Consider the following 27,774-nt stretch of genomic DNA (forward strand, 5'->3'; position numbering starts at 1 on the left):
CTTTGTGACCCCGTGGACTTGGCCCACCAGGCTTCTCCGTCCATGGAATTTTCTAGGCAAGAATACTGGAGTGGTTTGCCATTTCCTATTCCAGGGCATCTTCCCAACCCAGGGATCAAACCTGTGTCTCTCTGCATCCTGCATTGGCAGGCAGATTCTTTACCACAGGGAAAGGGAGATGCTCCTTACATCTTAATAAAGGTATTTTAATAAAGATTTTAATCTTACTTCATTTTAAATAGGTACTATACATAAATCAAATAATATACTTAAAGGCTATACATTTTCCTCTAGGCATGACTTTGGCTGCAATCCATACTTTGTGATATACTGGATGTTTATTAACATTCTAAAAAATATATCTTCCAATGTCCATCGAAATGTTTTTTGACTAACAGATTATTTAAAGGAATATCATTCAGTTTCTAAATATTTTGAAAATTTCTACTGTTTTTTTTGGTTGTTGTTGATTTCTGTATTTCTACTGTGGTTAGAGAAAATGCTCCTTATGATTTTATACTTTGATAATTGTTGAGATCTGCTTTCCAGACCAGTATTTCATAAAAGTTCTACACGAACCTGAATAAATGGTTATTCTACACTTCCTGGTTGCATTGTTCTCTTTGTTTCAAGTAGGTCAGGTTTGTAAACCTTGTCATTAAAATATTCTATACTGTTACTAACAATTTTCTCTGCCTGTTCATCAATTAAAGGACCTTATCTTAAATGATTAGAAACTTGTCTCTTTATCCATTTAGTTTTGTCAGTATTTGTTTTCTGTATTTTCAGAATATGGATTTAATATACACTATACATGGAACAGGAGAAGGCAGTGGCACCCCACTCCAGTACTCTTGCCTGGAAAATCCATGGATGGAGGAGCCTGGTAGGCTGCAGTCCATGGAGTCTCGAAGAGTCGGACACGACTGAGCAACTTCACTTTCACTTTTCACTTCATGCATTGGAGAAGGAAATGGCAACCCACTCCAGTGTTCTTGCCTGGAGAATCCCAGGGACGGGGGAGCCTGGTGGGCTGCCGTCTACGGGGTCGCACAGAGTTGGACACGACTGAAGCGACTTAGCACTTAGCGTATATGGAACAACAGACTGGTTCAAAACTGGGAAAAGAGTACATCAAGGCTGTATATTGTCACCCTGCTTATTTAACTTCTATGCAGAGTACATTATGCGAAATGCCGGGCTGGATGAAGCACAGCTAGAATCAAGATTGCCAGGAGAAATATCAACAACCTCAGACAAGGCAGAAAGCAAAGAGAAACTAAAGAGCCTCTTGATGAAGGTGAAAGAGGAGAGTGAAAAATTTGGCTTAAAACTCAACATTTATAAAACTAAGATCATGGCATGCAGTCCCATCACTTCATGGCAAATAGATGGGGGGAAAAGCGGAAACAGTGACAGATGTTATTTTCCTGGACTCCAAAATCACTGTGGATGGTGACTGCAGTCACAAAATTAAAAGACGCTTGCTCCTTGAAAGAAAAGTTATGACCAACCTGCTGCTGCTGCTGCTAAATCGCTTCAATAGTGTCCGACTTTGTTCGACCCCATAGATGGCAGCCCACCAGACTCTGCCGTTCCTGGGATTCTGCAGGCAAGAACACTGGAATGGGTTGCCATTTCCTTCTCTAATGCATGAAAGTGAAAAGTGAAAGTGAAGTCGCTCAGTCGTGTCTGACTCTTCAGGACCCCATGGACTGCAACCTACCAGGCTCCTCCATCCATGGGATTTTCTAGGCAAGAGTACTGGAGTGGGTTGCCATTACCTTCTCCGGACCAACCTAGACAGCATATTAAAATGCAGAGACATCACTTTACCTACCAAGGTCTATATAGTCAAAGCTATGGCTTTTCTAGTAGTCAGGTATGGATGTGAGAGTTAGACCACAAAGAAGGCTGAGCACCAAAGAATAGATGCTTTCGAACTGTGGTGCTGGAGAAGACTCTTAAGAGTCTCTTGGACAGCAAGATCAAACCATTCCATCCTAAAGGAAATCAGTCCTGAATATTCATTGGAAGGACTGATGCTGGACCTACAACACTTTGGCCACCTGATGCAAAGAGCCGACTGATTGGGAAAGATCCTGATGCTGGGAAAGACTGACAGCAAGAGGAGAACAAGCTGACAGATGATGAGGTGGTTAGATGGCCTCACTGACTCACTGGGCATGAGGTTGAGCAAACTCCTGGAGATAGTAAAGGACAGGGAAGTCCGGCTTGCTATATAGTTTACGGGGTCGCAAAGAAGTGGAACACAACTTACAGAGTGACAACCACTCACACACACATGCATACTACACGTAACAGTATGTCCAGTGCAGGTCTGCTGCGCCTTCCTGATTGATTCACTCCTTTATCATTATGAAACATCCCTCTGTACCTCCATTCATGTTTCTTGTTGTGAAGTTCATTTCATCTGTGTTAACTTAGCCACCTCAGCCTTCTACTGGTTAGTGTCCTCACAGGGTCATTGTCTATCCTCTCACTTTCACTTTTCTCTCTCTTTTTGCCTAATGTTCCTCTTTTAGAAGAATCACATAATTATTGTTTTCTTTTAATCCATCCTGACAATCTGTGTCTTTTAAAGTATTAATCATTGTCATACAAAATAATCATGATATATTTGTATTTAAATACATCATCTTAATATTTGTTTTCTTTGTCTCATTTTATTCTGTGTCCCTTTTTCTTTCCCTTTATCCCTTATTTGAATTAGCCACATTTTTTGGTATCATTTCTCCCCCTACTAAGTTATATTTTTTAACTAGCCTTTTTAATAGCTATCTTACAGATTTTAATATGCATCCTTCATTTAATAAAGCAATAAACATCAGCACCACTATCACTTTCTGCATAATTCAAAGATCTTCAAACACTTAAACTCCATTGACCTTCCCAATTTTTGTACTACTTTTTCTACCCTAAGCTGCTTCTAACGTAGAACAGTCAAATCCCATCTCCTTCATAACACTGACTTTTTGAACAGATCAGGGCAGTTATCTTGTAGAATGTTCACAGGATTTACTTGTTTTCTCCTGGGTTTATTTAAAAACTTGCTCCCCTATCCTGTATACTTCCTCAAAATCAGAAGCAAGCTCTAGCTATTAGATTTAGAATAAGCATATTTAGTCAATGCTTTGAATTTTATGTTTTTTCACATCAGGAATGTGATCATTCTAACCTCATAATGTTATATGGATTAAATAAGATGGCCTATATCATTACTAAAATGGCATCTGATGCATAACAGGGAAAGAAGAGAGATTCTCAATCTCAGCAGTAACAACATTTGGGGCTGGGTAATTCTTTGTTCTGGGAGCTGTTCTATACATTGTAGGTTGTTCAGCAGAACTCCTGACTTCTAGTCATTATATGTTGTCAGCATCCTGCAGTTGTAATAAGGAAGGACGTCTCCAGACATTGCCAGGGGTCCTCTGGCAGGAAAAACTGGTCCTAGTTCAAAACCACTGTATTTGATGAGTAAGCACTACAAGTGTTTACTATTAGTATCATGCTTTGCACAAGGCTTTGAGAGTAACAGTTAGATGGAATGCAATTCCTCATTCAACATACTCATAGTTCTGGGGATAGACGATCAGCCAAATAAGAAATTGAAATATGGCATAAAGGCTATGATACGGGCCAACATGTGTAGTCATGAGGGAAGGAGCACCTCACTGAATCTGGGCAAGGGTCTTCATGGAGAAAGAGAGAATTCCTCTCAGCAGAGACCTGAAGGATAGAATTCTCTCCCTTTTCCCCATAATCCCTGAAAGAGATGACACCAATAATGACCATCTCAAATGAAAATAAACATTACAAAAATGTTACAATTTTCAGCCTCCTTTTTAGAGTATGATCCATAAAGATTATTCTACTATGAAATACAGAGACAGAGGTAAATTAAGCCAGCAGTTGGGAAGATCCCCTGGAGAAGGGAATGGAAAATCCACTTCAGTGGATTCCAAGTATTCTTGCAGGAAAATCCCACGGACACCAGAAGAGCCTGGTGGGCTACAGCCCATTAGGTCACAAAGAGTCGGACATGACTGAGCAACGAACACTTGACTTTCACTTCCTTTCAAAGACTAGGGATGCGATGGCACAAGCAGCCATCTGCCTCTTCCGTTATTAACAGCAAATACACTGGGGGCAGACTGGACATCCCAAACCCGATCATCACTAGTCAAGACACACTAGCCATCTCTATCTCTCTCTTTCTCACACACACACACACACACACCCTGATGCTGAAAGGCCTTCAGTGAGGGAGCCTGTCCAGCTGTGCATACTAGTCCAGCTGCCTCTACTTCCACTCTTCCCCTTGACCAAGTGTTTTTCCACTCACTTGCAACAGAAGTCAGAGATGATCTGCTGTTCGCTAAGCCTGTTTCTCCTACTTACAGCACGTATAGCTCAACAGTTTTCTCAGCCTCCCCTGTGGCCATGTGGCTGAGTTTCAACCCAAGGCATCTAACAGCAGAAGTAATATGTAGTCTTTCCAGTTCTTTCCCATGTAAACCTCCCACTCGCAGTCCTCCCTACTGTTTTCCCGTCCAGTGGCTTGATGCAGACAAATAATGGTACCTCAGAAGCCAAGATTTAGAAATGGCAGAGTGGAGAAGCAGAAGGAGTCCTTGTCTCGAAGTCTCCCCTTGGAGGAGCAAAGCCCAGCAACCAGGAATGCCCACACTGGGTTTGCTATGAATAAGAAGTAAACTTCCACCCTGTAAAGCTGTGAAATTTGAGTGTTTATCTAGTACAACAGCTAGATGACCTTCCTAATACAGCAGAGGAGAGAAACAGCCAGGCTTACCCTACAACTGTAATCCTCTTAGTCCCCCAGACATGCAAGATATTTCAGCCATACTCACCAAGCGAAAGAAAAGTGCCTTTTTCTAGACTATTCCACTGATATTCCCCAGAGTTCAGTGGGTATGTGAGAGGCTGTTTGCAGGGCCATTGCTAAAGATCACACTTCATCTCATGTCTGCAGCACAGAAATATGAAAGGAGGTGGGCTTTGATGTCAGACAGATGTGGCTTTGAATCTTGGCTCCCTCTCGCAATCCTTTGGCTTCATCGCCCTCAGCCTCTGTTTCTTCATCTACACAATGAGGGTAATCACACCTCACAGGAATTTTGTGGGGATACAATAACAGATAGTATGTAATGTACTGGCCCAATTCCCAGCATGTCCAAAGTACTCTATTAGTTCCTTCCCAGCAACCATGAAATTAATGAATTGGGAATTTATTTACACTTCTAATCAGAAGAATAAGCAAGAAGTGGCCTCATGACAAAGGATTTTGTATTTATTCACCCATATAAACGTTGAGTACTTCATACAAAGGAAGCAAGTTCAACAAATATTTTATTTTTTTCCTTGGTCTAAATAAGGAGAAGAGTTAAAATTTTAAGAAATGAAGCCCTGGTGGCTAAGACAGTAGAGAATTTGTCTGGAATGCAGGAGACCTGCGTTTGATCCCTGGGTCAGGAAGATGCCCTGGAGAAGGGAATGGCAACTCACTCCAGTATTCTTGCCAGGAGAATTCCATGGACAGAAGAGGTGGTGAGCTACAGTCCGTGGGGTCACAAAGAGTTGGACACAACTGAGCGACTAACACTGTCACTGTCAAAGGTATAAACAGTGGCAACATTCTTTTTTTTTTTTTTAATCTATTTTCCCTTGTAAGAAATTAATGTCCTATTTTCAAACCAACAACAGTGGAACATACGTTAACCTTTGACCTGGAAGGAAAACAATGAATGAGACAGTTCATACCACAGAGTGGGGAGTAAGGATTTTGCTGGGTAATGTCCCTTCCCTTTCTCAGGTCACCCCACATAGAATGACTCCAAGGGAAAAGAAGGCAAATCACAAAGCTAACCAGTTGTTGGCAGGCCCATCGCTAGAGACAAGACAGGTAAATTGGGAACATCCTTCCAGGTAAGTTGGAGGAGCAGTGAGCTGCTACAGCCTCGCCCCCTGAATGAAGGAGGCTGAAATATCAGGTCAACCGGGATACAGAAGGAAGCATAGAAAGAGCCACCCACCAGCGCGACTGAGTGCTCTTGGGGACAATCCCCTCTCCAACGGCACAAAGCAAATATCCAGATGCTATGAGCTGCCAGATGTGATTAACCAAGGAAAGGTGAAGCTGCCCACTCAACTATCTGAGGAGACTCCTCATCATGGTGACCCAAGAGTTTTCTGCAAAAGCATTAACAGAACAAATGGAGGCTCCATCCATCTCCCATCTCCACTCCCTTTCATTCTCTCCCTCTGACAGAGTCAGAACAGTGGGCTATTTTTAAACCACTGGCAACACAATCTCTCCTGGAAGTATGGGGGCTTCCTGACATGGGCTGATGCTCCCTCAGAGGAGGCGCAGGCCCACCCCGCCTGTCCGTCTTCTCCCAGGTTAGTGGGACAGAGAGGCCTGAAAGACAGGGCCTGAGGAGGGAGCCTGCCCCCCCTGCACAGGAACAGGGAGCATCTGATGCTGGTTTCCACGGCAGGGATAACCAACTGTGGTTATCTCACACATATATTCAATGAACTTCTTCACCCACTAGAGGGAAGGCTGAGGCTTGGGCAGGAACCAGCCCCACGCACAGCTACCCAGAGACAGCTCAAGGCCGGGAGGCAGAAAAACAAGCTCCAGATGCCAATTCTAGCATCTTTTAAAGAAAAAAAAGATTAAGTGGATCTCAGTGTCTCTTTAACAGGCATCCAATATGCTCTAAATATAATAGCAAACATTTTATTAAACATTGGAGCTTCTTCTTTTTTTTTTTTTTTCCTTAGAGAGGCCACAATGAAGCCAATTTACAAACAAATAAGGCTTTTCAAGAAAGGGGGCTGTGTGTACTTACAATCGCTCCAGCTGCTTCAGATCCTGGAAGGCACCTCTCTCGATGACGCTGACCTGGTTGTCTTCCAGATGCCTGGAACCAAAGAGGTAGCATTGGTCAAGGAAGAACGAGGCTCACGGATTCTCGTACTAGGCTTAGGGCCATGTGGGCATGGTCACTCAGCCCCTCCCGTGACCCTCTGATGCCCACCCCTCCCCCGCAGCCGGGATCAGTCTGGTGGGACAAGATACTTCACATCCCAGCTTGGTGCCACGGTAACCAGGGTTTCGCCGCCTGCACACTTCTACCTGACAGATTGGTTTCCATGCCTCTATTTTAAGAATGTTCTCAGCAAATGTCCTCCCCTCTCTAAGCACTGCAGGATGTTATACAGAAAAAGAAGAGGTAAAAGCTGCTTCTTATAAAAAAAAAAAAAAAAACACACATATATTCAGCATCTCTTCCCTCGGAGCTCCCTCCTCCGAAGATTCAAAAATACTTCATTGAAAGGGCTTTCTCTGCTCACTTCGTCTCTGGGTCACCTCGAAGAAAGGCTGAAGCTACCATTGGGTGTGCCTCCCTGTGCCAGGAAGTCCACCTGCCCCGGGCCCGTCTGCTCCCAACGTGAAGGCGACGGTCACAAAAGCTAGGTCTCCCCAGTCACGAACTCTACCCATCTCCAAAGCCCTTCAAGCAGATGATTAAAAGTTTGATTCATGCATGTGGCATATCCTGAGAATTGAATGTACAATGAAACATTTGTTCCCCTAAACTTAAAAAAAAAAAAAAAAAGCAGCTTAAAATGAATTAGCTGAACAGTAGGGAAGAGAAGAGATGAGGCTGCTCTTTCCATCCACAGCTGCCCCTGGTGGTCGAATGGGACTTCGCGAGGATGCTATTGTGGCTGAAGATGTTTCTTTGGAAGGTGAGAGTTTTCAAAGGGCTGTATGTTCCTCTGGATGAGGCAGAAGGAGAGGCGCCCTGAGGCACCTGAAGGAGAAGCAGAAGGAAGGAAGAATAGCCTTGGAGAAGCTTGGTTTTCACTTCAAAAATGACTCCATGCATGCCAGCCCTCCACCTCTGAGATATTTCATAACCCTCTGCACTTCTCAGGCTTAACACTCAGGGCTTTGTGTTTATTTCCAAGTAATCTTCCTCACAATGCCTAAGAACAAAGAAGGTAAGGTCTGCCGTTCATCTTCACAGTCCCAGCCCTAACACAGGTTCCCAGCACAGCAGCCACTTCACAGACTTAGTGTATGAATAAAACACTCAAGAGGACCTTGGGCACACACTGATTTTACATCAAAGAGAAGGCTAGTCCAGGACACATGAAGTTTCTGACTACCAGAGTGATGGAGCTATTTGCTTTGGGTTCAATGATATTTTACATGTTTGTGAAATTGTTGCAAACAATTAAAATTCAGGATAGCATACACACATATACACACCCTACAAAAGAAACCCTTTTAGGAAAATCAGCTTATATTTTCCAATTTGAACAGCTGGGGCTTCCCTTGTAGCTCAGCTGGTAAACAATCCGCCTGCAATGCAGGAGACCCCAGTTTGATTCCTGGGTTGGGGAAGATCCCCTGGAGAAGGGATCAGCTACCCACTCCAGTATTCCTTGGCTTCCCTGGTGGTTCAGACTGTAAAGAATCTGCCTGCAATGCAGGAGACCTGGGTTTGATCCCTGGGTTGGGAAGATCCCCTGGAAAAGGGAAAGGCTACCCACTCCAGTATTCTTGCATGGAGAATCCCCAAGGACAGAGGAGCCTGGCGGGCTACAGTCCATGGGGTCACAAACAGTCAGACACAACTGAGTGACAAAGCACAGCACAGCACACGAACAGCTGGCCAGAATCCTCATCCACTGGGATTCACACATTGATGTTATTCCTGACCCTGTAGGCTGGCCTCATATAGGCTCCTTGCTTAAAATGCATGGGCTCCAAGGAGTAGAAAGGCTAAGCTTAGACTCGTCTGAGGAGAAATTATGCATATAATGCCACATGGTATGCTCTCCCTCCCAGTCTGGTGTGCTTCTCAAATTTGGTTGAGAATCCCTTTCCAGCTTTTTCACTAACTGAAGGTGTGATACTGGACTGTCTAGTCAACCTCTCAGAGACTCAGCTTCCTCATTTGTAAAATCACACACACACACAAAGTCCTTGTGAGATTAAAAGTGGAAAAAGTGTATAAATGATCTTGCCCAGGATCTGGAGTACAATCAGAGGCTTAATAAATGTTCTTTTCCTTCCCTTCTCTTTCCCATCCTGCCACACGGCAAGGAGGGCCTTGGAATACTAATAGACTCACTAGCGCCTCTGGCTAAACAGGGACCAGTGCAGCGTGAGTTACCGAGGGTTTGTCCAGCTGGGCTTTTACTGTCAATCAATCCATCACCGAGTCTGCTGTCACTACCTCTCAGTCGTTACAAGGAGCAACACTAAGGTGGCTGAGTGTCACGCTCCCTCAGGGTTTCTAAAGGGGTCTAACTCCAACCTCCCATGAGGAATCTCTTACTTCTGTCCTAATTACTCTAACGCTACCAGTTTATTTCAGAAAGGGAACTAGAAGAGACGGTTGGATACCTACCCCTTCTCCTCCCTGGTCACGCCCTAGCAGGCTCAGTTTTACAGTAAGTTCTCTACACACAAACCTTCAAGTTGTAAACTTTCAAACGTGCGGACATGTGTTCGTATGTCCAGTCACACGAGGCGGGAGTGAAACGGCAGCGTGCCCTCCACCTCCTGCTGCCGATGGTCCTCCAGCTCTACCATCCCCCTCCTCTCCCTCTTCCCGTCAGTAACTCTTCTTGCTCGTTCACCTGATGCCAGTCGCTGTATGCCAGATGCTGCACTGTACACTGTGCTTTTCAAGGAGGATACTGTAAGATTAAACATGTTTTCTTTATTTTTTGTCTGTCATGTATTATTTGTGTGAAAACTATTATAAACCTATTACAGTGCAGTACTATATAGCTGATTCTGTTAGTTGGGTACCTAGACCAACTTTGTTGGTGTGTGCTAGGCCACTTCAGTTGTGTCCGACTCTGCCACCCTACGGACTATAGCCCACCAGGCACCTCTGTCCATGGGATTCTCCAGGCAAGAACACTGGAGTGGGTTGCCACGCCCTCCTCCAGGGCATCTTCCCAGTCCACAGATTGAAGCTGAGTGTCTACCTCTCCTGCACTGGCAGGCGGGTTCTTTTTCTTTTCATTTACTTGGCTGTGCTGGGTCTTAGTTACGGCATGTGGCATGTGGGATCTAGTTCCCTGACCAGGGATCGAACCCGGGCTCCCAGCATTGGGAGTGCAGAGTCTCAGCCACTGACCAGGAAAGTCCCAGCAAGCAGGTTCTTTATCACCAGCACCACCTGGGAAGCAGAAACAGGGCTTACAGAAGTGCTCTCGGAACAGAATTTGTTCTTACGTAGGGGAGTAGACAACTTACTTAGAGAAGGAAATGGCAACCCACTCCAGTGTTCTTGCCCGGTGAATCCCAGGGATGGGACAGCCTGGTGGGCTGCCGTCTATGGGGTCGCGCAGAGTCGGACATGACTGAAGCGACTTAGCAGCGGCAGCAGCAAACTTACTATACTGTCTTCATCGAGAAGGGTCCTTGACTCTGGGTTACCTATGGGGTTCAGCCAGAGGAAGGAGATGAGTGGCTGGAAGAAGAGTGAGGGAGGTGGGGAGATTGATTCCAACTCCCCTTCAGCCAGATCATTCCAAGTTGACTGTGTTTCTCTACCTAAGAGCCCAAGTGCTAACTGGCAGTCCTTCCTTTGCGGGGCTCAGGTAACCACTTCCTCCCACTGTTCCTTGAGGCTCAAAGGATGCTAGTGATGGCTGCTAGCCCCAGGGAGCTGCACCAACTCATTCTGGTTTCTCTTAACCTCACCCGCAGTTTTGCAAACAAATCTTCATTGATCTCTCCTCCTGTGTCCTCCTGGGATCCTGAGTGGTAAGGTAGTTTGGGCCTCTTCTGGACCTTCTTCCTAGACCTTTCAGGATCCAGCCTAGTACCTGGTTTTTAAAGGCTCAATAAATAACCAAGGTGTGATGAATCAATGAATCACTGAAGGAGTGTGCTGCGAACCTCCTGCCTAGACTTCCAGGCAGTTGAGGAGAGCGCACTAACCATTGCTATCACTCTCATTTCACTGACCAGCTACAGGAGCCAGGGGATCCAGGAAAGGCTAGACACCCAGAAGGGCTGACTGTGGCTTGAATCTGTTCTGAATAAGAGGGACACGGGTTGTGTTCATCTTCGGCTCTTTCGGCATTGTTATTTTTTTAGTTTTAACATTGGATCAGAATCAGAAATCGCCCCCACGTGATGATGGCTGGGGTGGAGTTTAACTATTTTATTAACCCCATTTGGGATAAAGCTGGTTCCCACATTGTGGGCATAGCAGAGCTCTTGCAACAGACTACTAAGAAAGAGAATATAATTGATAACACCAGAAAAGACCTTTGCCTATTCCCGCCCCTTGGAGGAAACAACTGTTATAGGCAATGCTTGTATCTTCTCCTTGAACATACTTTTTTGGGGAAAATTGCCTCTAGATGAAGCCAAAGTTCCCCAATCTCCATTTTATCTGCCTTCGTCCATTCACCTGCACTCTATTAACAGTTCTGCATGGAAATGGATGGTAGGCTCAAATTATTCAAGACGATTCAGTCTTTTCTGGCTCACAATAAACTGTAAATAAGAAACAGATACAGGGAATATGCCAAGGTGTGATGAAAGTTTTTCAAAAAAGATAGTTGTCTAGGTTACTCAGCTAAAAAGAATAGATTGAGAGGAAATATGGTTTAAACGTCAGGATATTTTATTGGTGTGAGTTAGAAAACATTTCAGCTATTCCACGCAGCAGATTCTTTCACACTAATAAAGGGCCACTTGAATGGATTGTCTTTGAGCTGCTAAGGAAGATAATGAAACACAGTGCATTAACAGAGTCTAGGAGGTGAGGGGAGGGGGGGATTTTGGCACAGCTTATCAAAATAAGAAGAATGTACCAATTAACTGCAAAGATAAACTGTGGTCAAAGGAAACTTGTAGACCATCCAGAGGATATTAATATGATCTTTTGTGATTATTTTAAACTTTCTATTTGCAGACAGCAGATATGGAAATTGGAATTTTTATTACATCTTTCTGATGTAATGGTAAGAAAATCAAAGCATTATTTTTGACTTTGTTAGAAAAATGAAGCATTAGCTGTGATTTCTGACTTGTATGAAAGGAAATCTCCCACAGATGCAAGAGAAAGAAATGGAAAAAATAGAGGAATGTCTCTTCTTTAAGCTGGTAAATGATCTGGAATCAGCAGTTTACTGCCTATATCTCTTTAATAAAAATCACCTTAACACTGAGCCATGAAACTCCCCCACCTTTATCCCAATCTCAATTCTGATCCACACACTTGTCAGAGCTGCCAGTCATTTGACAGACACATGACTGCTTGGGGCAAAAGAAAGACTTGGCAGAGGGTAGGGCCTTCCCCCCCGGGGATGGTGGGAGGACGGTATACTGGCCCAAGACCAGAGAACATGTGGAGGGAGCAGCACCTGCTAGCTGGAGGCCCAGTGCTTGGGTCCCAGCACCCCGCCCCCTGGTGCTCGGGGGAGCTCGGCTCAGTCACCTGCATGCCAATGCTGCATTTATAAATGGCTAGGCTATTACCTTGCTGGTTTCCCGAACTTTCTATAACATAAACGAACAGAGGCACTGCATGGAGGTTAGAAAGCACACATTCTGGCTTCTGAGTCCCTCTCCTTCCGTTCCCTGCTCTGCAGAGTTGGGACCACTTAAGCTATCTGTGCCTCTGTTTCCTCTGGGCAGATAAGCATTAGTAACTATGTAACAGAGCTTAGTCTGTGGAAGGCATCATAGATACATCAGTTATTATCATCATCATATTTACTTCTCAATCAGGAAAACATGAAAAAACAATGCAAGTGATGTTCCACAGGCTTCAGTGAGAATAAACAGACTGTTTACGAATACATCAAAACCATAAGGTATTACGAGGGTTAGGACTTCTAACTACTTATGAGTCAAACTGTATGTTCCCCAAATTCATATGTTAAAGACTTAATTTCCAATAAATCAGAATGTGGCCTTATTTGGATACAGGGTCTTTACTGAGTAGTCAAGTTAAAATGAGGTCATTACATGATTGCCCTGGCGGTCCAGTGGTTAGGACTCCGTGCTTCCAAGGCAGGGGGCATGGCGTGGCCAATGGGCCAAAGAACTAAATAGACATTTCTCCAAAGAAGACGTACAGATGGCTAACAAACACATGAAAAGATGCTCAACATCACTCATTGTCAGAGAAATGCAAATCAAAACCACTATGAGGTACCATTTCACGCCAGTCAGAATGGCTGCAATCCATAAGTCTACAAGCAATAAATGCTGGAGAGGGTGTGGAGAGAAGGGAACCCTCTTACACTGTTGGTGGGAATGCAAACTAGTACAGCCACTATGGAGAACAGTGTGGAGATTCCTTAAAAAACTGGAAATAGAACTGCCTTATGATCCAGCAATCCCACTGCTGGGCATACACACTGAGGAAATCAGAAGGGAAAGAGACACGTGTACCCCAATGTTCATCGCAGCACTGTTTATAATAGCCAGGACATGGAAGCAACCTAGATGCCCATCAGCAGATGAATGGATAAGAAAGCTGTGGTACATATACACAATGGAGTATTACTCAGCCATTAAAAAGAATACATTTGAATCAGTTCTAATGAGATGGATGAAACTGGAACCTATTATACAGAGTGAAGTAAGCCAGAAAGAAAAACACCAATACAGTATACTAACACATATATATGGAATTTAGAAAGATGGTAACAATAACCCTGTGTAAGAGACAGCAAAAGAGACACTGATGTATAGATCAGTCTTATGGACTCTGTGGGAGAGGGAGAGGGTGGGGAGATTTGGGAGAATAGCATTGAAACCTGTATAATATCATGTATGAAACGAGTCGCCAGTCCAGGTTTGATACACGGTACTGGATGCTTGGGGCTGGTGCACTGGGATGACCCAGAGGGAGGGTGGGGGTGGGGAGGAGGGAGGAGGGTTCAGGATGGGGAACACGGGTATACCTGTGGCGGATTCATTTCGATGTTTGGCAAAACTAATACAATATTGTAAAGTTTAAAAATAAAAAAAATTAAAAAAAAAAAGTTAGGTCATTAGGATGAACCCTAATCCAATCTGACAAGTATCCTTATACAAAGGAGAAATTTGGCCACAGAGATAGACATGCCTAAAGGGAAGACAATGTGGAGAGACCTGGAAACAACTGTCTCAAAGCCAGAAAACTCCTGAGGCCACCAGACGTTAGAAGAGAGGCCACACTAGACCCTTCCTCCACAGTCCATGACAGAAGCTTACTCTGCCAGCACCTTGATTCTGGACTTCTCATCTCCAGAAATGTGAGACCGTAAACTTCTGTTGTTTAAGTCACCTAGGATATGGTGCTTCCCTGGTGGCTCAGACAGTAAAGAATCTGCCTGCAATGCAGGAGACATGGATTCGATCCCTGAGTCGGGAAGATCCCCTGGAGAAGGGCATGGCAACCCACTCCAGTATTCTTGCCTGGAGAGTCCCACGGACAGAGGAGACTGGAGGGCTACAGTCTACGGGGTTGCAAAGAGTGGGGCATGACTGACAGACTTTGTAATAGCAGCCCTCAAAAACTAATACACTATTCACTCCCTAGTTTACAGACAAGAAAACTGAGGCCCAGAAGCGTACAGTGATCTGCTCAAGGTCACGTGGGTAGTAAATTCCAAGTCAGGATCAGAACCTACTATTTCTGGCCTGCAGAATAAAATGCACTGTATTAAGTGCTGGTAGTAAAAAGAAGGAGGTGGCTTTAGATACCAAGACTTTAGCTACAACTTCTAGTAAAAATCTGCCAGTAAAGATTCCAGGACATAACAAACATCAGGCTGCACTCTTGGTCTGGAACCTCACTTACAGGTCAAAATCACCTTCTGAGTCAGGAAGGAAAGAGGTCCAATGGCTCTTCTCTGGTACTTCTGATCATCTGAGATCCATCAGTGGACATGCATTTAGGTAGCTTCTTATCATTCATATTTAGGGGTGGGTGAAAGTGTCCGACATGCAGCAATGAGGCCTAACATTTCTTGCTTCCCCGCTGCACCAGTGCCCATCTCAAGTCTTCCTACCTGTCTGTGCAGCAGCACGTGTTCAGTAAGTGCCCTGACCCTGTCTGACTCCCCACTCCTTCCTCCCCTTCTCTCCATTAAGAAACAAGATAAATAACTTTTGTCCAGACTGATGTTTTTTTTTTCTTTTCAGCATGAAAAATTTACAAATCTATTGCAGGAAAGCCCAGAAAGCATTTAATAAAATAGAAAGCTTTGTTGAATTATCCTAACAAAATGTCCAATTTAAAATTAGTGTAATACTCTTACATAAAATAATAATTGGTCTTATATCAAGTAACAGAACAGTAAAAAATGCCCACTTTAATAAGATGATGATAAAAGACATGAGAAAAGGAGGTTAATATATGGTCGGCCTTCTTCTGTTTATCACTGGACAATGTATTCAACGAAACGGAAGTCCTAGGATAAGTTTTGAGAGCCTATTCTTCTATGTGCAGATATTTTCAGTTGTTGAAATTCATGTAGTAAGTTGAAGTTTTATGGCTACATTATAGCTATTTTTGGATCGACAACATTCTGGTTATACTGTATTAATTATTCTAAAAATATCAAAATAAGAACAGTTGTTGATTAATTCTAATTTACTCACAATTTCCTTAAATCTACTTAAAAGTCAATGAATTCTTACTTTTTCCATTCTCTATGCACCCGTTACATTTTTTTTCCTTTTTTCGGGAAGAGCTCATGTTTCTTTTTAGTACTTCCCTTTTTCCAGGTGTCGTGCTAAAGAGGTATGTGTTGTTCCACTTAGTCCTCGCAGCTTCAGAACATAGACAAGGGTTTGCTCTTTAATGCACAGGCTGGAGAAGACATCATAACCTCTACAGAAGGGAAGCATGGTGAGCCAACATGACCCTGCTGCCATCCTAAAAGCTGGGCACAATGGTTTATTCATGGATCGCCTTCTGTTTTCCCTGTCACTAGAACAGACTTCTTCCATCAGTCTAGTCCAGCCCACAGCACAGAGACACAGAATGAGACAGCTGAGGAAGGAAACCCGGGTATGCAACGCAGGGCTTTCTGCTGCAGAAGGCTGAGTTCTAGTTGCCCAGCGCTGGAAGGTGTGATGTCAGGGCAGTGGGACATTTCACGAGGCTGAAGAGCTGAGGGTGAAAATGCACTGGAGAGCCTCATGCTACTTACAAGACGCGGAGGTTCTTAAGTCCAGCAAAATCCGTCTTGGTGATCCTAGTGATATTATTTCTGTCCAGGTCACTGCAATAGAGAACAAATTTGGGTCAGTTTTTTGCAGGTTACAATTATGGTCTATTTAACCCAGACTGGCTCAGGCTGGAGGAAGGCACTTTCAATGATTAATGATATTCCCTAGAGCATGCCCAACCAGGCTGAAGGACACTGTATGGAGTAAGCTAGCCATTATGTACTCTTGCCTGGAAAATCCCATGGACGGAGGAGCCTGGTATGCTGCAGTCCACGGGGTCGCTAAGAGTTGGACACGACGGAGCGACTTCACTTTCACTTTTCACTTTCATGCATTGGAGAAGGAAATGGCAACCCACTCCAGTGTTCTTGCCTGGAGAGTCCCAGGGATGGGGGAGCCTGGTGGGCTGCCATCTATGGGTCGCACAGAGCCGGGCACAACTGAAGCGACTTAGGAGCAGTAGCAGCCATTATGTACGTAGTAGAGCCTGGTATGTTCAGCTGCCTGGCTTCTGTTGCCCCTTCTTCAGATAACAAATTTTTCTTTGGAAGCTTCCCGGCCCTGATATAATACAAGTGAGGCTGATCCCTCTTCCCAGCTCTAAGGATGGGCACTTGATCCAGGCCAGGCTTACAAGCATATTAACTCCCTGTGACCACAGTAACTGTTTCAGAAGTACATGTGTGACTCAAATTCCCAATAGCTTTCTCTCCACTGTAGCTGCCAGAAGCCATTGAGCTGTACCATGAAGAGAGAACTTTCCAGATGCAGATGAAAAGAGCCTGGTTCCTGGTGCTTATCCTGTGAGTAGCTGGATCCACCCATGCCTGATACCAGATCCCTCTGTATTTTGAGATTATGTGAGCCAATCTATCTTTTCTCCCTTATATTTTGTCCTAAATCAGTTTGAATTGAATTTTCTATCACCTGAAATCAAAAGAATCTTGACTACTTTGGTACCCATCCAGGTACTTGCTGATTTGCCAGCTAATCTGCAGACTCTCTGAGGGCAAAGACCATATCTCATTTAACTCCATAACCCAACATAGCAGAACATATGCCTGGCAAAAGTCATCTCAAACAACAGGTAAAGACAGCTACATGGACTACTCTGGCCCCAGCTTGTAGGCTGAAGCTCCTGAAAAAGGTCCCAAAGAGAAGAATGTACCATGGAAGAGCTCCAAGCATTATGTAGTATTGGTGTCAGGGAGAAGGAGGCCCCTTAGGTGGCAGAAAACCAAGATTAGGGAAAAGTCAAAGTCAAGAATGAACCTGTTAACAATCGTATAAATATCGTGTCCACTAAAATTATCTAAGAAGATAGGATTTTTTTAAAAAGACCATGGATAATATGTTACAGTTCTTAATAATGAAGCCTGAGCAATTAATTCTTATTTACCATGCCTTACTGATGAGAAACTTTTCAGGATTTTGGCCAAGTTGGAATCTCAACAAGGTATTTATAAATTGGCTTTGCATCCCTCCAGAACACTCAGGTACTGAGAAGCCATTTTCCCAGTGGCAGATCCCATCCATACATTCATGAATTCTTTTTTTCTCCTAGTCAGGTTCTAAGCCTTGCTATTATGCCTCAGAAAGACCAGTGAGTTCTCAAGTTGCATAAAGTGACAAGGGAAACAATTTTCATATTCTAGCACTTTGTATAAGGAAAAATCAAGTTTGAGGAGGGATTACTCTTCTAATTTAAAGAATCATGTTCTGTGCTATGCTTAGTCACTCAATCATGTCCAATTCTTTGTGACTGTAGCCCGCCAGGCTCCTCTGTTCAAGGGATTCTTCAGGCAAGAATACTGGAGTGTGTTTTCATGCCCTCCTCCAGGGTATCTTCCCAACCCAAGGATCGAACCCAGGTCTCCCACATTGCAGGTTCTTTACCATTTAGCCACCACAGAAGCCCACTGAAATAAAAGTGAAATGACTCCTTAGGCCACCTCCCTGGGGAACCACCTCCCTCCCTCATCCAGCTTTCCTCTATCTGAAGTAACAATCATTTAGGCCATTACAGAATATTGAGCATAGTTCCCTGTGCTATACAGAAGGTCTTTGCTGGTTATCTATTTTATTTTACATTTTTATGGTTATCTATTTTCAGTTCAGTTCAGTTACTCAGTCATGTCCGACTGTTTGCAATCCCAAGGACTGCAGCATGCCAGGCCTCCTGGTCCATCACCAACTCCCAGAGCCTGCTCAAACCCATGTCCACTGAGTCAGTGACGCCATCCAACCATCTCATCCTCTACCATCCCCTTCTCCTCCTACCTTCAATCTTTTCCAGCATCAGGGTCTTTTCCATGAGTCAATTCTTTGCATCAGGTGGCCAAAGTACTGGAGCTTCAGCTTCAGGATCAGTCCTTCCAAGGAATAATCAGGATTGATTTACTTTATGATTGACTGGTTTAAATATCCTGAATATTCCTTGGAAGGACCGACACTGAAGCTGAAGCACCAATACTTTGGCCAACTGATGCGAAGAGCCAACTCACTGGAAAAGACCCTGATGCTGGGAAGGGCTGAAGGAGGGAGGAGAAAGGGATGACAGAAGATGAGATGGTTGGATGGCATTAACAACTCAATGGACAGAAGTTTGAGCAAACTCTGGGAGATAGTGAAGGACAGGGAAGCCTGGTGTGCTGCAGTTCATAGGGTCACAGAGTCAGACATGACTGAAAACAACAAATTTAAATACAGTAATGTGTATACATTACTTCCAGCCCCTCCTCTGAGAAAAGTAAAGTAACAAAGTTTGTTCTTAAATAGCTTGTGATGGAGAAAGGCTGTATTTAGACTTTTCAGACTAAGCTGAGGCTCGCCAAGGAAGAGCAAGAGTTACACAGGGAAATAAAGAACAGTTGTTCGTGCGAGGACTGGACACTAGCACGCAGACAGGCATGAGGGTGTGCTCATCCTCACCCCGAGTTCCTTCTTCCCTCCCATCTCAACGGAATGGGTGCCTGGGGACCGTGACCACTGTGAATGTGGCAGTGCAACCAAGGCTTTAATCACCAGGACACAGCATGGCATCTCAGCAGCCTGCGTTACTGGCTGTGGCACTGGTATTTCCAATTAACATTTATTTATGAAGAGGCACAAAGTGTGTGGCTGAAATGCTGAGGACTTGGGGACAAGAGTTCAGGTGGGGACTGTGGGGTTGGCTCAGGCACAGAGTCAGTGTCTGGGAGGCCAAGCTTCAGAGGGAAGCAACCGTGAGTTTGAATGCCTGTACTGCCATGTACTAAGTGACTTATAGGCAGTTCATGTCATCTCCAAGGCTCAGTTTCTCCATCAACAAAATGAGGGGGACAGTCTCAACCTCAAGAGTTTTCATGATGGTTAAATGAGATGATGCACACACAGTGCTTATGAGGCACTTGTTAAATACTCAGTCCTGAAACCTGTCGGTACTATAATTAGTTGAATCACATCCCCCAATCCTCCCATTCTCTCAGCCTCCCCCGACAAACTTCCACTCTGAAATTTCAGCACACCGAGAGCAGAGGACTGTCCCAGCCCAAATTATGTGCCTTAGAGATGAATCCTGGGATTGCCCAAGAGACTCTGCTGGTGTGCTCTTTTCCATTAGGGGAAAAGTGGGGTGCACTTTATGGCTAATAAATATTAACAGAAAGACAGGACCCAGAGTGGTCCCCTCCAGCTGCCCCTCCCTTGCGGCCTGCCTATGACACCTAATTCTCTGGTATCTGGCTGCAGACAGAGGGTAGGGAGAGAGCTGAGTTGTTCATCTGCCCCCAACGCTCTACCCTGCCTAATGCACACACTTCCACAGGTCAGACAGCACACAGGCTTGAGGAGGCACACGTCAGGGTTCAAGTCTCTCTCCCATTCCCCACTCCGAGCTATATGAGTTTGAGTACCTTACTTAAACTCTCTGAGCCTCCACGTTTTATGTAACCCTCTCCTACTTGCAACTTCCCCAGTGGCTCAGTGGTAAAGAATCCACCTGTAACACAGGAGCCTCAGGAGACATGGATTCGATCCCTGGGTAGGGAAGATCTCTTGGAGGAGGGCATGGCAACTCACTCCAGTATTCTTGCCTGGAGAATCCCATGGACAGTGGAGCCTGGGAGGCTCTACAGTCCATGGGCTCACAAAGAGTTGGACACGACTAAAGCAACTTAGCACATAAGCATGCTCCTACTTGAAGATCTCGAAACTGTGAGGAGGACAGAGCCTGGACTACCAGCTTCTTGGCTGAAAATGGGAACGAAGGAAACTGATGCTGAGAAAAGGCTGCCCTGCCTCATATGCTCGTTCCGTCCTCAGCCCGCTCATCCCAGGCCAGGCTCCTCTGGACCTTCAGCCATATGTCTCAGCCTTCAGCTTTGTTCTTTGAGGAAATCAGTCTACTTTAGCCCAGTATGAGTTCTGGACCATGTGCAGGATGAATGATCCCATCTGGGATGATGCTAGATGGGGACACCATTACAGTGTCTAGATGGGAGATGGGGAAGTGGGGCCTTCTCAAAACATGTCTACAAAGAGTTTCTTTGATACACTTGCCTTCAAGAGATGAAGTCTATGCCCCCTTGCCTTGAACCTGAGCAGGCCTTTGTGACTGTGTAGGCAAACAGGACTATGGCAGGAGCGATGCTGCAGAACTTCTGAGCTAGATCGGAAGAGGCAGTAAGTGACTGACTGGCTCCTTCTTTGAGCACTTGCATTAGAGCCTGAGATGCCGTGTGAGAAGATCAGAAGACCCGGAGTCCCCACTGGTGAGATCATGTGAGGGGACCAGAGAGACAGAGAGATCTCTGTGGAGCCCCAGCTGGTCCAGCCCTGGCTGTTTTGAGTCTTTCCTGCTTAAAGGTCAGATGTGTTAAGTGCAGACACCTCTGAGATTCCAGCCCAGCTACCACCTGACTGTAACTTATGAGAAACTCAGATCACCCAGCTGAACCATTCCTGAACTCCGAGTCATAGAAACCATAAGAGACAACACTAAAGCAAGTGTGTATCTTAAGCCATTATGTTTTAGAGTTACTCATTTTGCAACTACAGAGAGATGGAAGAGAAATATTTAATGTATGAATATTTAATTGACCATAAAAAATGGAACTCCATTTACATGACTTTCAATGGTGTGTCCTTTTGGAGACTTGCCTGTCATTCTTGAGATCCTTGGTCCTGTCATCGTGGCCAGTGATGGCTTAGAAGGGCCAAAGGCACATGTCGTTCTAGGGATGAGGTAAGAACTGGCCCTTCTCTCAGGCTCTGAGAAGTAAAGGCTGCATGATTAGGGTTGCCCATCTCTCTAAGTGGGGCTTAGGATGCCATGGGAATCATCATGGTATTATATTAGCAATCAAAAAATGTCATTGCCATTCATTGAACACTGGGGCACAGACTGGGAAGTCATTCACCAGGCCATTTTCTTACGTCTGATGCATACAGACAGGCCTCATTTCACAGCTTCCCGTGCAGGTAGGTGTAACCATGTGACTGCGATTTCATCACTGTTACATGAGTGAAAGGGTTAACTGCTCAGTTGTGTCTGACTCTTTGTGACCCCATGGACTAATAGCCCACCAGGCTCCTCAGTCCATGGGATTCTCCAGGCAACAATACTGGAGTGAGTGTCACATGAACAGAAGTAATATATGCCACTTTTAGGCCTGATCCATAAAACCTCCCACCTCCACATTCTTTATTTTTCCTCGTCTTGGACTAGATTCAATCGATCCAGTGGAGAACTCCAAGTGTGGCAGACAGCAAAAGCCCAAGACCCTGAAGAACTGCGGAACACAGACTTTTCTCCCGTCCCTCCGTTTACCCACATTAGATTCAGACATGTTCAAGAAATAACTCTTAAGTGACTGAAACTTTGGGACTTAGAGTCAGGAGCTTTTTATTCTTTATATTTCCTTCTCTTTACAACAGTTCTGGAAGGTATGAACTACTACCTTCAGTAGACAAAATACTAAAGATTAGCTTTAAAAAGAGCTGATATTTGTTGAGCCAAACAATGCACCAAGCTTCCCTGGCAGCTCAGAGGGTAAAGCGTCTGCCTACAATGCGGGAGACCCGGGTTCGATCCCTGGGTCCGGAATATCCCCTGGAGAAGGAAATGGCAACCCACTCCAGTACTCTTGTCTGGAAAATCCCATGGACTGAGAAGCCTGGTAGGCTACAGTCCATGGGGTCGCAAAGAGTCGGACACGACTCAGCGACCTCACTTCACTTCAATCCAGTCAGCAATCATACGTAGTAGGTACATTTACTATCCCACTTTTCACATGATAAAGCACCCTAGCTTAGAAGATTTTATCCATAAATTAACTTTCCACAAGGTCAAACAAGCAGTAAGTGGCAAGGCTGGGATTTGAACCCAGGCTCCCTGAACGCAGAGATCATGTTTTTAACCATCACATCATGCTGCACAACTCCAACTAGGATCTAAGCATTTTCTACTTCATCAGGGTGTGTGTGTGTTCAGTGGCATCCAACTCTTTGAAACCCTATGGACTGTAGTCTGCCATGCTCCTCTGTCTGTGGGACTATCCATGCAGGAATACTGGAGAGGGCTGCCATTTACTTCTCCAGGGGATCTTCCTGACCCAGAGACTGAACCTGCGTCTCTTGCATCTCCTGTGTTGGCAGGCAGATTCTTTACCAATTACACCACCAAGAAAAACTAATGAATAAATAAACAACAGAACAGAATTTATCATCACACGTCTTAAGGAAAGTGAAGGGATACCCCTAGTGGCTTTGCTGCTCCCCACTCCAGCCAAGATGGTGCACACTTTTATCCCATCTTCCCATGAGACCTGAGCTGGTGGGAGTGCTGAGCCCCCTTGCAAACTACAGGGGGACATGCGTTCTTGCTGCTCTTGCCCACGTCTGGTTTCTACCGTGTTCCGCATCACCCACCATGTTGCTTTTCTACTTAGGCATCACCACGGTAAACCCTTGCATTGTTGCTCCCCACCCCCGTCAGTGACTCATAAAGCCATGCTGTGACTTGGAGCTCTATGCTGCTTCTCACATCTGTTTGACACCTTGGGTGGGGTGGAGAGGAAGAGTAATTCAGAACAACACCGGAAAGAATGAAACAGTAATGTTCTAGGGCAGACCACTGTCCTTATCTTGGCACGTGTACATCCATCCTTCTTTTGATTAACCCTGTGGCATTCTTGCAGCACTTTCTTTTTGTCATTTGGGGGATGAAGAAAGGAGCAAAACCCAACCCCAGCACAGGGGTGGAGAAACAGGGCTTCAGCTGTAAATTCAGGAGAGGAGCGTTTGAGTCCTCGCTTTCTCACTTCCGGGCTATGTGACTTTGAGAAAGTCACTTGACCTTACTGGGCCTCAGTTGTTGGTACTGTTGTTGAGACGTTTATAAAGTATGACCCAAAGTGCCAGCTCTACAGGGTTACTATGAGATTCAAGAGACAAAGTATGTGAGGAAGTGCTTTCTACACAGTATTTGGAGTGGTTAAGTTTTCATCCACACCATCGACGGGTCGGAGAGGATGCAGAGGTATAGGTTAGGACTGGCTTCACCAAAGATGTTCATCTGTGATGGTGAAACATACAGAATCAGAGAATACACCATCAGTTCAGACCAGACTTTAAGACTACCAGCCCTCTGTATGGGCTTCCCAGGTGGCTCAGGGGTAACGAACTTGCCTGACAATGCAGGCGATGTTGTTCAATCCCTGGGTTGGAAAGATCCCCTGGAGGAAAAAATGGCAACCCACTCCGGGATTCTTGCCCAGGAAATCCCGTGGACAGAGAAGCTTGGCAGGCTACAGTTCACGGGGTCACAAAAGGCTAGACACCGCTGAGGGACAGAGCACGCACACAGGCGAGCATGCCATCTGCGTGATCAGGACACGCACAGTGCCGCCTTCTGCGTGCCAGGAGAGAAAATAAGGCCTCAACACAGGGCAAGCGTGTAAGTGCCACCCTACAACAGAGTGGCTCCCCATCACAGGGGCACACAAGTGGAGATCAGCTGTTGACTCGTGTTGGAAATGATGCCCAGAGGGTATCTGTGATGGGTAGGAAGCAAGACTCAAGATCTAGAATACCCTGACAATTTGGAGACCTATAATTCTATTTGGGGGTCCAGAACCAAGTGGGCTTAAAAGTTATGCCTTGGTCCTTGTCTTTAGAGAGCTTGCAGTCTAGCTTAGGAGACGGACTAAGACTTATGAGATACATAGAGAATGATGTAAGAATATGAAAAACTAAATGTTGAGAGATGTAATCTATTAATAGATTCTGTGGAGAGTGGGCAATCAGAGATCTGAGAGAACTGTTAGAGCAGGAACTCAGAGAGAAGACCCCTGGAGCAGACGGGGATGGAGTGTATTGGGGGTTGGGCACATGGTGACAGCAGGGGCCATGACGGGGGCCACAGAGAAGTGGAAGGTCTGAGGCCAGAGAGGGCCCATAGGCTCACGAGCCTTCAGAGGGGTGATGCGCTCACATTGAGACCCATGGCCCAGACTTCCCTGGTGGTCCAGTGGTTGAAAATCCACCTGCTGATGCTAGGGACAAGGGTTCCACTGTGGTCCAGGGAAATCCCACATGCCGTGGCACAGCTATGCCAGTGAAACCCACCTGCCTATGCTAGGGACACAGGCTCCACCCCCAGTCCAGGAAAATCCCACATGCCGTGGCACAGCTATGCCAGTGAAATCTACAAGCCAATGCTAGGGACATGGGTTCCACCCCAGTCCAGGAAAACCCCACATGCCGTGGCACAGCTATGCCAGTGAAATCCACCTGCTGATGCCATGGACACGGGTTCTACCGTGGTCCAGGAAAACCCCACATGCCGTGGCACAGCTATGCCACTGTGCCACAACTACTGAGGCCCACACTCTAGAGCCTGCGAGCCGCAGCTACTGAGGCCCCCTTGTTCTAGAGCACGTGCTCTGCAACAAGAGAAGTCCCCATAGTGAGAAGGCCACACACTGCAACTAGAGAAATCCTGTGTGTAACAACAAAGACCCAGGGTAACCAAAAATTAAAAAAAAAAAAAAAAAAAATCCCATAGCCCAATCTGGGGACTCCTGCTCAGGACAGAGTAGGAGGGGCTAGAATTAAGATGTTCCTTACCTAGGCTGAACCCCTGTTTACAACCAGAAAAAAGAGGGTCTAACAAAGCCAGAAGAAGCTGGCGAGGGAGCTCTGGCCTCAGCTTGCGATTCACCTCTCTCTGCACTGGGAGGCTGGCCTTATTGGACCACACTGCAGGGCTGGCCCCTGGGCTCTCACCTCTCTTTGAGTTAAGTTGAGCAGGAGCTGGGAGAAAGGGAGCAGAGGGAAGGAGGGCATTCGTCCTCCTGGTGGGCACCCTGAGAGGTCATGCAGGTTAGCTAGCATCACCACCAAAGGTCACAGCTCCTCCTCACGACTGACCACTTCCTGCCCCAGAACACGCTGCCTCCTCTCCTCTGAGAGGCTCCATCACCTCTAGTCTTGCTTCCCTGAGCCACAGCCACACCTCTGAAATAGTCGCTTATGATGCTTTCGAACTGTGGTTCTGGAGAAGACTCTTGAGAGTCCTTTGGAATACAGAGATCAAACCAGTCAATCCTAAAGGAAATCAGTCCTGAATATTTATTAGAAGGACTGATGCTGAAGCTGAAGCCTCAATAGTTTGGCCTCCTGATGCGAAGAGCTGGCTCACTGGAAAAGACCCTGATGCTGGGAAAGGCATCAATTCAACTTTGTTTCCTAGCATGAAAGCACTGTAAAATACACAAACTAAGGGGTGTGGCTGTGCTCCAATAAAACTTTATTTACAAAACAGGGTGAAGGCTGGATTTGGCCTAGAGGTTGCAGTGTACAGACTCCTGCTCCAGACGGTGCCAAAGGTGTAAGTAAAGGCTTATGGGAGCGTATAGAAGAAGGAGGACTGAGTAATCAGGTTTTCAGGGTCAAGAGAGGTTTCCATGAAAAAGTAACATTTTAATTGAGACCTCAAGAATGACTTGGTCATGGCCAGTTTGGTTGGTACAGGAATATGTCAGAGGGAGAAAAGAGGATTCCAATAAAAGAAACAGCATATAGAACTCCCAAGGCATTGCCTCAGGATAACCACAAGCAGATTTGTTTAGCTGTTACTTTTGGCATGTTGCAGGGGAAAGCGGGACATTCCTTCTTTTCCCTCATTTCGACATTACTTACTTCCTCCCTCTGTCTTTCTCCTTCTCCTTCCTTTCTCCCTCCAGTATGCCTTTATTAAACGCCTACTCTGAACCTGGCTCTGTGCTGGTGGCTAGGGATAGAGTATTGAACAACAAAGAAGCTCCTTTCAGGAGCTCTGTGACTCAGAAACTGTGTGCCTCAGACTGGGACTTGAACCCTCATGGCCAAGATGAAACCAAAACCCACAGCCTTCCAACTGAGATCACACACCTGGTCTCAGGATGTAATGAAGCTCAGGTTCTGATGTCTCATCCCAGAAAGAATTCAGTGGGAGACAAAGTGATAGGTAAGAAGTGAATTTATTTAGAGAGAAACACCATCCACAGAGTATTGTTATTATTGTTGTTTAGACTATGCCAAAGCCTTTGACTGTGTGGATCACAATAAACTGTGGAAAATTCTGAAAGAGATGGGAATACCAGACTACCTGACCTGCCTCTTGAGAAACCTGTATGCAGGTCAGGAAGCAACAGTTAGAACTGGACATGGAACAACAGACTGGTTCCAAATAGGAAAAGGAGTACGTCAAGGCTGTATATTGTCACCCTGCTTATTTAACTTATATGCAGAGTACATCATGAGAAACGCTGGGCTGGAAGAAGCACAAGCTGGAATCAAGATTGCCAGGAGAAATATCAATAACCTCAGATATGCTGATGACACCACCCTTGTGGCAGAAAGTGAAGAGGAACTAAAAAGCCTCTTGATGAAAGTGAAAGAGGAGAGTGAAAAAGTTGGCTTAAAGCTCAACAATCAGAAAACGAAGATCATGGCATCTGGTTCCATCACTTCATGGGAAATAGATGGGGAAACAGTTGAAACAGTGTCAGACTTTATTTTTGGGGGCTCCAAAATCACTGAAATTAAAAGATGCTTACTCCTTGGAAGAAAAGTTATGACCAACCTAGATAGCATATTCAAAAGCAGAGACATTACTTTGCCAACAAAAGTCCGTCTAGTCAAGGCTATGGTTTTTCCTGTGGTCATGTATGGATGTGAGAATTGGACTGTGAAGAAGGCTGAGCACCAAAGAATTGATGTTTTTGAACTGTGGTGTTGGAGAAGACTCTTGAGAGTCCCTTGGACTGCAAGGAGATCAGTCCTGGGTGTTCTTTGGAAGGAATGATGCTAAAGCTGAATCTCCAGTATTTTGGCCACTTCATGTGAAGAGTTGACTCATTGGAAAAGACTCTGATGCTGGGAGAGATTGGGGGCAGGAGGAGAAGGGGACGACAGAGGATGAGATGGCTGGATGGCATCACTGACTCAATGCACATGAGTTTGAGTGAACTCTGGGAGATGGT

General features: G+C 45.3%; 1 protein-coding gene across 3 annotated transcripts in view; it reads right to left on the minus strand.

The window, feature by feature from the left end:
• The window catches only part of SLIT3 (slit guidance ligand 3), a 723,070-nt gene that overhangs the window by 646,079 nt on the left and 49,217 nt on the right, over nucleotides 1–27,774 (minus strand). For all 3 annotated transcript variants that reach the window (XM_070774480.1, XM_070774479.1, XM_070774481.1), the window contains exons 2-3: nucleotides 16,249–16,320; nucleotides 6,897–6,968 (exon numbers count right to left, since the gene is read on the minus strand). In XM_070774480.1, the coding sequence (XP_070630581.1) occupies nucleotides 6,897–6,968; nucleotides 16,249–16,320 (144 nt within the window). The remainder of the gene's footprint in view (nucleotides 1–6,896; nucleotides 6,969–16,248; nucleotides 16,321–27,774) is intronic.

This window comes from Bos indicus, chromosome 20 (genome assembly GCF_029378745.1).
Source record: "Bos indicus isolate NIAB-ARS_2022 breed Sahiwal x Tharparkar chromosome 20, NIAB-ARS_B.indTharparkar_mat_pri_1.0, whole genome shotgun sequence".
Lineage (NCBI taxonomy): Eukaryota > Metazoa > Chordata > Mammalia > Artiodactyla > Bovidae > Bos > Bos indicus.